Below are 14058 nucleotides of genomic sequence, written 5' to 3'. Positions count from 1 at the left end.
TTAATATTTCTTATATATGTTTTCTGGTGGATATATGAACTCTCTTCAGTATTTTTAAACATTGCATTGCAAACTTATATGAGCTGTAATATTTTTCTTATTTGTTTGGAATTCTTGCAAGGCTTGCGGTAAGGCAATTTTCCCCAAACAGGCCTCATACTGATTGCTCCTTCTTGGCCTGTGGGTATTTTTTGTGTGTACTGAAGGTAGACTCTTTGAGTTTCCTGATTCTGTGTGTGTAGGATGGAAGATGGGAGTAGGGACTCAGCCACATTTTCTTAACGTTTCTAAGTTTCAAGACCTTTTCATCTGTTCACTTCTTCCATGGCCTTTAGGCCCTTTGCCTTTGGAAGCAGCTGCTAGCAAATGTGCTCAGGGCTCTTGAAGCTGTCAGTACCTACTTCCCACCATGGAGTCTACCTTCCTGATTTTGCTTTTTGACCTGTAGGGGTTTACTGTACTTTTTTGTGAGCTCAGCTTTTCTTTTTTTTGGAGACGGAGTCTCGCTCTGTCACCCAGGCTGGCGTGGAGTGGTGTGATCTTGGCTCACTGCAAGCTCTGCCTCCCAGGTTCACACCATTCTCCTGCCTCAGCCTCCCAAGTAGCTGGGACTATAGGCGCCGGCCACCGAGCCTGGATAATTTTTTTTTTTTTTGTATTTTTAGTAGAGATGGGGTTTCACCGTGGTCTCGATCTCCTGACCTCGTGATCCGCCTGCCTCGGCCTCCCAAAGTGCTGGGATTACAGGCGTGAGCCACTGAGCTCAGCTTTTCTTTTAGAAAGTTGTTATGCTGTCCATGTGTTTAATAATAGAAAATTTTTTTCAGACTATTAATAAAAGTTTATATTCTACTGTTTAATGATATAGTTACTGCTGGTAATTGGTTTTAACTTATTTGAAATTACTCTGAAAGAAAATCACCTAAAAAGGCCTTTGGATGAATCCTATATGACAAAAATATTAAAATACTCTCACCCATGGGTAACTTCTATAGTGAGAGCTTTTACTATGAAAGCAGTATACACATATGGAAGTGTGTAGACATGTCACAGCCAAAAGTGCCTTGTTAGCTAATATTCTACTGAAGTTCGTCAAGTTTCTAAGTTGTAGCCATATTGGCATTTCTGCTCTTAACAATGATTTACTTTACTTGCTCTATTGGTGAATAGAGGATGTGGAAATTGTGTTTTAAAAAAGATTAAACACAAGCATAGTTTATACTTTTGCTAGGTTTGAGAAATTCTCTGGTGTGATAATGTCCTCTATTAAGAACAGGAACTATTAGTTACTACATATGGTTTAAGACAAAATGTCATCACAGGCACACTCTAATAATGTCTTGATTAATGGTGGGTTTAGCTGTAAATGAATACCTACACATTGCTTCACAGTGTTCCAATTGTCCTATTCCAAGGAGTATAAGTTCTTACCAGGGTTCTCTGTTATACCAAAATAGCACTTATGCCATGAGTCTTTGAAATTGACCATATAGTATTTTCCTCATTGTTTTAACCAGTTCTCACACTGCTATAAATAACTATCTGATACTGGGTAATTTATAAAGAAAAGAGATTAAATTGACTCATAGTTCCACAGACTGTACAGGAACTATGGCTGGTGAGGCCTCAGGAAACTTCGTGACAGAAGGTGAGGGGGAATCAAACACCATCTTCATATGGTGGAGGAAAGAGAGAGAGTGAAGAAGGAGGTGCTACACACTTTTAAACAACCAGATCTCATGAGAACTCACTCACTATCTTGAGAATAGCAAGGGGAAAATTCACTCTCATGATCCAGTCACCTCCCATGAGGTCTCTCCCCCAACCTTGGGGATTACAATTCAGCATGAGATTTGGGTGAGGACACAGCCAAACCATATCACTCATCCTTGGGCAAGGTGATGCTGCAGAACTTTTTCTCAATTTACCAATGTTCTAATAACACTTATCAGGCTGAATACAATAAATTATATATAAGCTTATTACCTGCACACAACTAAGGTCCTTTGAAATATCCTAAGGACTACTCCAAAGCCCAGGAGTCCTGATAGAGCACGTGCCTTCATTTATTCCTGACTTTCTACCATCTCAAGAGTATAGTGTAGTCCTAGGAGAGTAAAGGGCAAATTAAATGAAATCTATGAAACAGTAAAGATTCTGTCTCATATTTCGTAAGTACTCAGTATGATAGTGTTAATTATAAAAAGGATTCATGTTTATTTTAACCGAATCTCTTTAGACTTGAAGTTACCTTTATCATTATTTTCCTTATGTAATAAATATTTACTAAGGACAATTACTATGTACCAATTAATTATGCTACAAACCAGCTACTTGGTAGCAAGGCTAAGTCACATTCACAGTGGTCATCATACAAGGTAGAAGGGATAATTGCTTTAATAGAGAAATAAATAAAGTGCTAAACACTCAGCAGAGTTAGGTAGATGACTTCTGTGCCAGGGTGTTGAGAAGTTGTCAGGGAAGGCTTCAAAGGGTGTCTAGGATTTTTTATTTGGCTGAGAAGTCCTTCTAAAAATAACCTGTCAGATCAGGGATTCAGTGCATGTCACTGTGTTGGAAAGCATTATTATCACTGTTGGGTACATATTTCTGTATGTTCACAGCTAGTCTATATCTGAATTTTTCCTTTCTTTCAGTTTCAAGTAATTGGTCGTCCGTACTGTGGCCAGAGTGATTTATCAAAAATATAAGTCTAACGTAAAACCCTTTCGTGGTTTCTTCACCTACACAGTCAGGTCCAGGAGATGGACTCCTTATACCTCTCCAGCTGAATCTCTCAAGAGCCCTGACTTCGAGCTGTTTGTGTGGCTCCCTGACTTTATCACTTATGCCGTGTTTGTCATCTGGATATCCTTCTACCTTTCATTGCCTGAATGACTCTTATCTCAGACGCAGCATTGGAGTAATGATCTTCCAGAAACCTCTCTTGACACACAGATTGGGCTTGAGTCTCTACTTTTTGACCATGATTCTCTATACATACCACTGTCTTAACTGTTCAAGAGAGGCTTTTAGTTGGAATCTTGCTTGGTTCTCTCCAGTTAGGCTTCTAGTCTGTGATGAGAATTTTAAAATGCAGATGCATCAAAACTGCCAATGGTGGACAAAATATTGTATGTTCTGCTATTTCTTGTTTGGAAATTGCAAGTTTAGATTTCAGAAATTTAAAATGAATATGGGCTTTAGATACTAGTCCTATTCTCCTTTCGTTTTATAGTTGAACCTCAAACCCTGGAAATCAGATGGTCTGTCTAGGAAGATGAGAAGACAAAGTAAATCCGTTTTTTCAAATGAACCAATTCCTTTAATATCTTTTGCTTAAAAATATTTGTGGTTATCAATATCTGTAATGGGCTGACTTATGTTCCCCCAAATCCATATGTTGCAGTTGTAACCCTCATTACCTCAGAATGTGACTGTACTTGGAGAAGGGCTTTTAAAGAGATAATTAAGAAAAAATGAGGTCATACAGGTTGGCCTTCATCCAGTATAACTGGTGTACTTATAAGAAGAAGAGATTAGGACACAGGCATGTGTAGAGGGAAAATCCATATGAAGATACCAGAAGATAATCAACTGTAAGCCAAGCTGAGAAGCCCTCAGAAGAAACCAAGCCTGTTGACATTAGTCTTGGACCTTTAGCCTCCAGAATTTTGAGGAAATAAAGTTCTGTTGTTTAAACCACCCAACCGATGGTACTTTGTTATGGAAGCCCTAGTAAAGTAATATAGCATCTCAATTTTTTTATTATCATCCCTAGATAACATATTTTAGGAAAGGAGGCAGACTCTCTCTTGTCCTCACCTAGTGTCTCTTCTGTATAGTTCTAGAAACCATCAGATTAGAGATATAAAATCAGTTTTGTTTAGCTGTTCCTGTGTCTTCTGTTTTTCTGTTCTTTGTTAGTAGTTGGGAAATAGTGCTTTTTGCTGACATATTTCATCCCTTACTGTAGATTTACAGGGAAGTTATTCATCTAATAGAGAATTTTACCGGAATTAAGGTCTTTTATTTTCATTTCTCGTCAGGTTGGTTGGGTCGTTTCCTTTTTAAAAGCCCTACTGATAATCTAACGAAAATAGAGAATCTGAATGGATATGAATATGTGTACTTGAATACACACTTATGTATCTCCAGATTCATCCAAGACTTAAGTATTTATCTAGAAGAGTAGTATATTATTCTTTGAGTTTTTTTGAGAATAGCTAAAATAATAACTTAGTGATCTACCTAAATTTATTATTGATTCTAAAGGTTTCTGTTTTAAAACTGGGACATAAAATAGGATTGCTAATATAATTCCATTTTTATTCACTTTTGCAGAACATCCATATAATCTGATATAATTATATCAGATAAATAGTCTTAGTTATCAGACTATCTGATATAATCATATCAGATAAATTGTCTCAGTTATATCCGCAGGCCAGCAATTTTTCTCTTCATTCATAAACTGCCTTTTGGTATATAGATTTTGTCATAGTTCTTAAAGTTCTTTTGGTTGGTAAAGTTACCAGCTCTTAAATAACAAACTCATCAATCACAGATTTCTTAGACTTTCGTAACATAATTTAGCTCTTAAATTTACAATCTTTTTGCTAAACGTAATTTAGCTTTTAAATTTGTAAATCCTCTTGCTGGACAGACCAAGCTGTACAGTTTCTGTATGATGTATTCCTGATAAGGGACAGAGTGGATTCTTTTAAAGAACATGACTGGCAAGTCTTAGACCTGACCAGGATGAATTCAAATTGAAATTTGAGAGGAGAAAGAAATACTCTGATAAAACTATAAAACTAGATATTATGAAAGGCAGTGGCCAGATACAATACTTATGGCCTCAGATATTTATCTTCTAATGCATAGAGACTGATTTTAAAGTAAACATGAAATTTTTATTAGAAGAAGGCAAATATGGCTTCCAATTACATGAATTATTCCTAAACTTGGTGAGAAAGTAATCATGTCTGGGATATAACAATGCAAGGGTATATTTTACTTGATTGAGTTGTATATAATGAAAGACAAGGGTAAGTAATCTGCCAAGAAGAGATCTACTCAAAGGAAGTCTTTAAACCTAATGGTGAAAATGTTGGGCTTTTAGGTGAAGATAAATGAAAAGAGAAGTAGAAATTCTGTTCCTGTGGAAGGATTTTATAGTATGTCCAGCCAGCGAGAGGCAGGGAAACATATTAGTTCCTCTAAGAAGGAATTATGTTATTCTCGCTTTTGTATGAACCATAGAACCAGTGTCCTTTCACATAATAATTGCTCAAAAATTATTGAGTGTTTTGAATTGGCAATGAAGCAATAGGGTTTGGGCAATTATAATAACCATATCAGAGAAATAGGCTTCTTGGAATTCAGAAAAAAAATTGGTTTGATTCTATGGCCAGTTGATGAGACTGTAAAGCTTCATTATTCTCATAATCTAATAATAATCTCCATCTGAAAGGAAAGATTTAGATGGCTTATTAAGTAAATGTAGCCCTCCAGTGGTAAACCAGCTGATAAGTCCACACTGAAAAGGACTGTGTGTAATGAAAGGATGATATGGTTTGTGAGAAATGGGAGAGTATGTTGAATGAAGCTAAATCTATGTAAACCTCTGTGGATGGAAGAGAAGCCTACTGTCTATGGGGAGGAATCCACGAGCATCCTGCTTGTGGAAGTGAAAGGACAGAATTTATTCTGCAAATCGAAAACCACATGTGAGAGGCACAATAAACAAGGAGAACTATAAAATGTGGCACATAAGTATTTTTAGGAATAGTTCAGAAAATCCAAAAAAACCTGCAATGAACTGAAACTTATGATACATGCCAATGAGTAAAGTGACTTTGGGAATATTTGTTCAGAATAATGAGCAGTGGGCTGCAGTTTCAACATGTTTTGCTTTCATGTCTGTGCAGAGCATAGCACAAACATGGCTTAAGTGAGTTTGGGTTCCCAGTCCAGATGTATATTCCAAGGTATCAGAGTAATGATCAAAACTGTTCTCAGTAATCTTTAGTCATGAAGAATGGGCAAAGTACTCAGAAGACATGATCTTTCAGAGAAGACTTGTGGTTATTACAAACATTACAGCTTTTTATAAATCCCTCCTACTTTTGACAGCTACATGACTGACATTTGAGGATTATCTATGCTAAATTTCCCCAAGTTTCCCTTGTTGAAATTTTTGTTGCATCCTATGCATTTTGACATGTAGTGTTTTTTTCTTTGTATTGTTATACTTTTTACTTTGATTAAATTGTTATTTTTGATGATATTTCTTCAGTTAACAAGCAACTGGAATATTTCTATTTAAACTTTTGTTATTCTAGTTTAATTGTTCTGTGGTAAAAATGTAGTCTGTAACATTTCTGGTTTCTACTACAATATGATATGTCTATATAAATGGTTTATTGAACTTGGAAAATGAAGTTACATTTTCAGCTTTTGGTGTTCAGAGCTTGATGTATGACAATTTAATTTTTAAAAATCATTGTTCAAATATGCTTTTAATTTTTTTACTTGGCTCTGTCATAGACTAATGCATTTTTATTTTATCTATTTTTAAAATAATATAAAACATACTGCCCAACATTGTGTTTATAATTGATAGAATTTTTTAAAAACATATTTGATGATATATGATTTCCTATATAAACATTCATGACAGTCAGACCTTTCATCATAAAATCACCTTCTACCTAAAAGACCTGAATTTTGAGGTTCTCCCCCAAGTTTTATGTTTTAATATTGCTACTTCTGCTTTCTTGTTTGGTCATATCTGCTAACCTTTTAAATTTCACCTTTCATGTCACTTTTTTTCACGTGTGCCCTCTGAAAACATCGTGTCACTAGAATTTTACAAAATTATCTTATTTTCAACAGAAGAATATCTGTATAATCATTTCATATTTTAAACATAACTATTATGCTTTGTTTTGCTTTTCTCATCTTGCTTTTTGCACTATTTAAAATATTTGTGTTTTTTTTTGCATAAACTCATAGTTGTTATTATCTTCTGCAGTGATTTGAAATGTTAGGCATTCTTCTGAAAGTTTTCCAAAGACTTTCCTAAAGCATGGTAAACTATCAAATAGCTTGATAGGCTACCCTTTTCTCTAGTTCCGAGTTGCTTAAGTTGGGGTTTCCCATCTTCTGCTAGGATGTTCACTTTCTGAGATGAGAAGCAGAAGTTTGGTTAACAACATTTGTGTGCCTTTTTGACAGTCTTTCATTTATTTGGTAGTATCTGCACTATATCTTTTAGAAATTCCCCAGGGTTTCTTACATAGGGATAAACTCCTTTCAAATTTTTAGTACTGATTTAAGTCTCTCTCATTTCTCCTGTCTTTCATATTTCTTTTATCGTTTTAGCAGTGACATAGGAGAGGGGAGGTAGCAGTTTGTATAGAAGCTTCTATCTTGACAGAAATTTGGTATGCCATATTTTAAGAGGTACTATGATAAATCAGAGGAGCTTGACTTACATGGACAGAAAATGAGTCAAATGATGCACAATTGAAGAAACAGAAATATTTATGTCTAGAGAAGATAAAACATAAGTGGAGGGTGATTGCTCCCTTCACATACCTAAAGGAATACCATGTGGCCCAAGAAACAAACTGACGCCGTGTTGCCTCACAGGCTAGTATTAGAACCAGGGTGGGCAAATTAAACCTGTTCAAGCTGCTAAGAGAAGGATACTTTCTTAAACGTGGGGTTGAACAATTTAATTTCTCAAGTTATTTCCAACCCTATTCTTTTGTTAATGTAAATAATGTTGACATTTTTGAAATGTGGGATACAAAAGAGTTTTCTTCTCCAAATTTAGTATATGTAAAAATTAAATGGAAAACTTGGTAAAATGCATGTATCTATCTGAGCTTGGAAATTTTGATTTATTTAAGTTTGGGCAGCACATTTTTTATTGATAGTAACCAGGGCTTTAAAATATCATAAATATTATTATAATGCATTAGTTTGAATAAACAGTAAATGCAATTACTTTATAACATTTGTGACTATAATTTAGAGTTTTGTAAATAAATGGAAAACAGCACCTAAGTGAATGAAGGAAATGACTGAAATCAACAATTCTACATAAAACTATATCAATTTGGGTCCTTGGGGAAGCAGACACCAGGATGTAATTGGAAGTGAACGATAAAGGGGAGAGGGAGCAGAGGAAGGAAAAGGAAATCTTCAGTTTGAGATGAGATTTGACACCTCATCAGTTGAGAGAGGGAAGGAAAGAAGATGGGGTATGGAAGATCTTAGCTCTAAGGAAGCCTAAGCCAGCCCAACAATTGACTCTAATATGATTGACCACAGAAAAGTCCACTGTTGGGCACATACAGTCAGGCTCTGACTCCCACATGGTGCTTGGTCATTGATGAGAGCTTTGTAGGCAGAGTGTGACCTCGGCTTCAACAAGGCAGCAGATCTGAAATGCTGTAGTTGGAACTGTCAATTACCTTTGCCCCTTGTGACAGGTACTCTTTTGAAGGGAGATGTGAACAGTGCACGCTCATGGCTGCCACAAAGTCCAAGTCATATTTTTGTCAATGCTAGGCAGTATGAATGCTCACTTGGAGTTATAATTTGACATCATCTGTACTGTTTCCCATTGGCTTCTGTTTCTTTGACTCTACTTTTATTAAGTCTCTCTGCTTCCATTTCGTCACTTTTTTTCATGCATCAGGTGTACAATATGAATGATTCTATCTGTGTATACTTTTGTTTAAATTGATGTAAAAATAAAATACTCCTCGTCAGGATGTGATCATAAAAAATGGGATTTTAAAAACTCAGGAGTCTGTTGTGTTATTCCTCTAGTCTGGCGGCAAGAAGAACTTACACGTATTAACCAATCTTTCACTGGAGCTGAAAGGAAAGCTGCTCTGTGTGAACTTCTGGAAAAAGAGACTCAGATAATTGCTTCCATTGGGAGACATAGATACATTGCTTATATGGCAAATCAGGAAGCAGCAATACAAGCTTTTTTGGATAAGGTTAGTGAAGTGACTACTATTTAAATATGAATGTATTCTGAGTTTAAAAATGTAGAATAATGTACCAGACAAGAGACTTAGATTGCAAGAATTTACATGAATTTTCTTTAGGATTTTGATGACATATTTCTTAAAATGTGATATATATTTTTTTCTGGTATAGCTTTAGATTTTAATAGCAGCCTAGAGTAAAAATTGATAGGTAATATGAAATCCATACATTCTTTATTAAGGGGATTGGCCATGAAGGAAAAGATGGAGACACATTTCTTGTGACTCTGTTCATTTAGATTTAGATTGGCTATATAAATCAGATAAGTTGTATACTGTGATAAAATGCAAAGTATTAAAGTCACGAAACATCTAGGTCTGGGGTTCTCTGATGGTAAGCAACCTGGGAGAAATAGCTATAGAGTAGTATTTTTGCTTTGGCTCACCACATCATTAACTGACTTCAAATTTCTGACCGAAAGAATATATGATTATTGAAAACCATGAAAACATGTAATTAAGGAAAAAAACTAAAGTAATTACCACTTTTGTGGTCAAACTGCCTGTTTGACATTGAATTGCCTGTTTCCATAGTGATCAATTTTCTTTTATAAACCTAGTCTTTCCAGACAATTTAAAGCCAATTCAGCTACGAAGGGGTGCATTTCTCTAAGATGTTAGCCTGTAGTGCTTCTGTTTCTATGGTTCTTATTATTTGAAGACATTTGTTCTTAAAAACCATATTTTTGATATTCTCAATGCCCTCCTCTCATCTTCTTCACTCCTTTATTTGATCTCAGTTTATCTGTGGCTTTAACTACTACCTGCATCCCAGAACTCCCTATAGTTCCATGCCAGATCCCTTTAAGGAGCTTCTACATCATATATCCAATGGCCTACTGTCACTGCTCTTTGGATATCCCAAGATTACACTTCAAGGAGACATGATGAACCCTAAGTCCTATCACCTTACTATCCCTTGCCCCTCACCTGTAAACTGATCTTGTTCTGCAGCATAAACCTATCTGTATGAAATTTCATCATCTACTCAGTTGCTCCAGACAGAAACCTGGGCATTATTTTTGACTTCCCCATCTAGCCAGCAACCTGTTTATTCTATTGTTTAATACCTCCTCAATTCTTTTTAATCCTGTGTCAACTATTTAATAGTGATTTTGAGCACTTACTATGTACTCTGCTTTAGCATACATTGTTTCTTTTTTTATTATTATACTTTAAGTTCTAGGGTACATGTGCAGAATGTGCAGGTTTATTACATAGGTATATATGTGACATGTTGGTTTGCTGCACCCATTAACTCGTCATCTACATTAGGTATTTCTCCTAATGCTATCCCTCCCCCTGCTTCCCACCCCATCACAGGCCCCCATGTGTGATGTTCCCCACCCCATGTCCAAGTGTTCTCATTGTTCACTTCCCACCTATGAGTGAGAACATGCGGTGTTTGGTTTTTTGTCCTTGTGATAGTTTGCTCAGAATAATGGCTTCTAGCTTCATCCCAGCAAAGGATGTGAACTCATCCTTTTTTATGGCTGCATAGTATTCCATGTTATATATGTGCCACATTTTCTTAATCCAGTCTATAATTGATGGACATTTGGGTTGGTTCCAAGTTTTTGCTATTGTGAAGAGTGCCATAATAAACATACGGGTGCATGTGTCTTTATAGTAGCATGGTTTATAATCCTTTGAGTATATACTCACTAATGGGATCACTAAGTTAAATGGTATTTCTAATTCTAGATCCTTGAGGAACTGCCACACTGTCTTCCACAATGGTTGAACTAGTTTATACTCCCACCAACAGTGTAAAAGCATTCCTGTTTCTCCACATCCTCTCCAGCATCTGTTGTTTCCTGATATTTTAATGATCACCATTCTAACTGGTGTGAGATGGTATCTTGTTGTGGTTTTGATTTGCATTTCTCTGATGGCCAGTGATGATGAGCATTTTTTCATGTGTCTGTTGGCTGCATAAATGTCTTCTTTTGAGAAATGTCTTCATATCCTTTGCCCACTTTTTGATGGGGTTGTTTGTTTTTTTCTTGTAAATTTGTTTAAGTTCTGTGTAGATTCTGGATATTAGCCCTTTGTCAGATGGGTAGATTGCAAAAATTTTCTCCCATTCTATAGGTTGCCTGTTCACACTGATGGTAGTTTCTTTTGCTGCACAGAAGCTCTTTAGTTTAATTAGATCCCATTTGTCTATTTTGACTTTTATTGCCATTGCTTTTGGTGTTTTAGACATGAAGTCCTTGCCCATGCCTATGTCCTGAATGGTATTGCCTAGGTTTTCTTCTAGGGTTTTTATGGTTTTAGGTCTAACATTTAAATCTTTAATCCATCTTGAATTAATTTTTGTATAAGGTGTGTAAGGAAGGGATCCAATTTCAGCTTTCTACATATGGCTAGCCAGTTTTCCCAGCAGCATTTATTAAATAGGGAATCCTTTCCCCATTGCTTGTTTTTGTCAGGTTTGACAAAGATCAGATAGTTGTAGATGTGTGGTGTTATTTCTGAGGCCTCTGTTCTTTTCCATTGGTCTGTCTCTCTGTTTTGATACCAGTACCATGCTGTTTTGGTTACTGTAGCCTTGTAGTATAGTTTGAAGTCAGGTAGCATGATGCCTCCAGCTTTATTCTCTTTGCTTAGGATTGTCTTGGTAATGCGGGGTCTTTTTGGGTTCCACATGAATTTTAAAGTAGTTTTTTTCCAATTCTGTGAAGAAAGTCATTGGTAGCTTGATGGGGATAGCATTGAATCTATAAATTACCTTGGGTAGTATGGCCATTTTCACGATATTGATTCTTCCTATCCATGAGCATGGCATGTTCTTCCATTTGTTTGTGTCCTCTTTTATTTTATTGAGCAGTGGTTTGTAGTTCTCCTTGAAGAGGTCCTTTACATCCCTTGTAAGTTGGATTCCTAATACCTCCTTAATTCTTTACTTCTTCCTTTCCAAACCCACTACCATTGCCTGTAGGGAAAAGGCTCTGCCCTGGTGTCCTGATGACTCTGCATATATCAAATAGGCCTTCCTATCTCCCCTGGGAGGATGTCATGAGACAGGTCTTGCCTTATCTTGTGTGCATGAGCTCGACCCTGACTTAATTGAATCTGGATTTTCTTCTCATCTGGATTTCTTTATGTTTCCAAATTGAGCTGCTGCCTCCAGTTTCACTTCTCAATTCTCTTCTCCATTATCTATATCACTGCCAAAGTGGCCTCACTAAACACAACTCTGACCCTGTCCTTCCTCACTGCCCTTAGGGAACAAGGATTTTCATGTTTTCAAACCTCACTTATCTCACTGTTGTATCACTGCCATCTCTCCCTGAATACTATACCCACACTGCTTCAGCCATGCTCGATTACTTGCACATCCCCAGAAAGACCAGGTGCTCTCGATCCTTTTGCATTTGGTGCCTTTACATGGAACATCCTTTCCTTCCTTCCTTAGTAGCTAGCTATTGACCCTGTAAAACAAGCTCAGATGCCTCTTCTTCCAGAAAGCAAATGCTGGTCCACCTACTCTAGCCTGTAGTATATGCTCTCATGAGACTGTCTCATCTCTGTCTTTGTACATAGTGTGCACTCTTTATTGTATCTACATGCCTGAATTCTTTCTAGATTTTGAACCTTTAAAGAAAAGAGTTGTCATTTATCTCTGTATCCTCATATCTTAGCACAGTTCTTACTACAGTGTCAATAAATGTTTATGGAAGAAGGTAGGGAGGAAGAATAAGGAACAGAAATAGTGGTTGTATAATTTTGTATTCCAAGTTTCAAGAAATTATGTAATGTAGATACTGTCATTTTAAATGCTTAAATATCTTAATTCTAGGAAAGATGAATTTACTGTAGGAAAGCTATAATATTCATACTTCTCTGGAGTCATCTTTTGAAATAAATTTATTTGTTTAGCAAGTTGCTTTATCTTGCATCCTGCTTCATCACTGGGATACTTAATTGTTAACCTCACCAGAGAAGAGAGTATGGGCCCAGGGCAACACGAATATTCGAAGGAGCTGGAAGCCTCTGAGTGTCCATGGACAGGGAAGATGCGTGTCACCTTTCCTTATTTGATGCTGAGCCTTCTGCAGAATCTTCCCACTGGTGCCATCATACTGTTTTCTATTTCCTGCAAACTATTTAAAATTCTATTGTTGTATATACTTACACAATGTCTATTCTTTATGCCCAGAACATTCCCTACCCCAGGCCCCATGTCTAGCATTGTCTATAAACATTTAACTAAACTTTTTGAAATTATGGAGTATCCATAAATGGATCAAGGCCCAACATATGAAAGTGATTCCAGAGTCAGTTGATGACCACTACCCTTTCTCATGAGGTGTGGCACTGTAAGATGGTCTTATGTAAATCTCACCAAAAAAAAAAAAAAAAAGTGAAATGGAGAAATTTTAAAATTCTGTTTACCAGAATTCCTAGGAGGAAGGAAGATCTATTTTTTGTGTGTTTGTTTTTTTGTAAATACTTTGATAAGCTGTTGGGGTGGAATTTGAGACTGAAGGATCCTGAGTACAGAGAGAATTGTTCTATTCCAGGAAAATGGAGGTTTTCAAGAGTTGTCCTAGAGGGAAATAGATAAGATAAAGTGAGGAGACAATTGGAAGGCAGTGGATGTACAGTGTGACTTTTTGTGACTTCTTTAGTTATGTGACTAAATAAAGGAAATATTAAATGCAATGTAATTTTATTTTTGGAAAGGGAGAGGAAACCAGATAAATAAGCTGGGCTCCATGTCCAGACGGATCAGGGTAACACACAAAGGTGAAAGGCAGAGAATTGAGGGAAGGATGAAGTTAGCCACAAGAATTTGTAGAAATCAAGGCAAAGGCGTTTTGTGGGTCACATGTTTTAGAATTGGAGTTCTAAACCCAGTTACCCCAGCTGATAAACCAATTAATCTCATCAATCTCCAGGCTAAATTTTAAAGGAAATTGACATTTTAGTTGATACAATGGGATTTTCCTTCAGTTTTGACTAAAGACTTGTA

At 36.4% G+C, this 14058-nt stretch overlaps 1 protein-coding gene across 2 annotated transcripts in view; it reads left to right on the top strand.

Annotated features, from left to right (window-relative positions):
• The window catches only part of IQUB (IQ motif and ubiquitin domain containing), a 69936-nt gene that overhangs the window by 33548 nt on the left and 22330 nt on the right, over positions 1 to 14058 (top strand). For both annotated transcript variants that reach the window (XM_032761605.2, XM_058426292.1), the window contains exon 8: positions 8851 to 9026. In XM_032761605.2, coding sequence (XP_032617496.1) covers positions 8851 to 9026 — 176 coding nt within the window. The remainder of the gene's footprint in view (positions 1 to 8850; positions 9027 to 14058) is intronic.

This window comes from Hylobates moloch, unplaced genomic scaffold, assembly GCF_009828535.3.
Source record: "Hylobates moloch isolate HMO894 unplaced genomic scaffold, HMol_V3 SCAFFOLD_1, whole genome shotgun sequence".
Classification (NCBI taxonomy): Eukaryota; Metazoa; Chordata; class Mammalia; order Primates; family Hylobatidae; genus Hylobates; species Hylobates moloch.
Note: the sequence above shows the minus strand (reverse complement) of the source record. Positions and strands in the feature narration are given on the sequence as shown.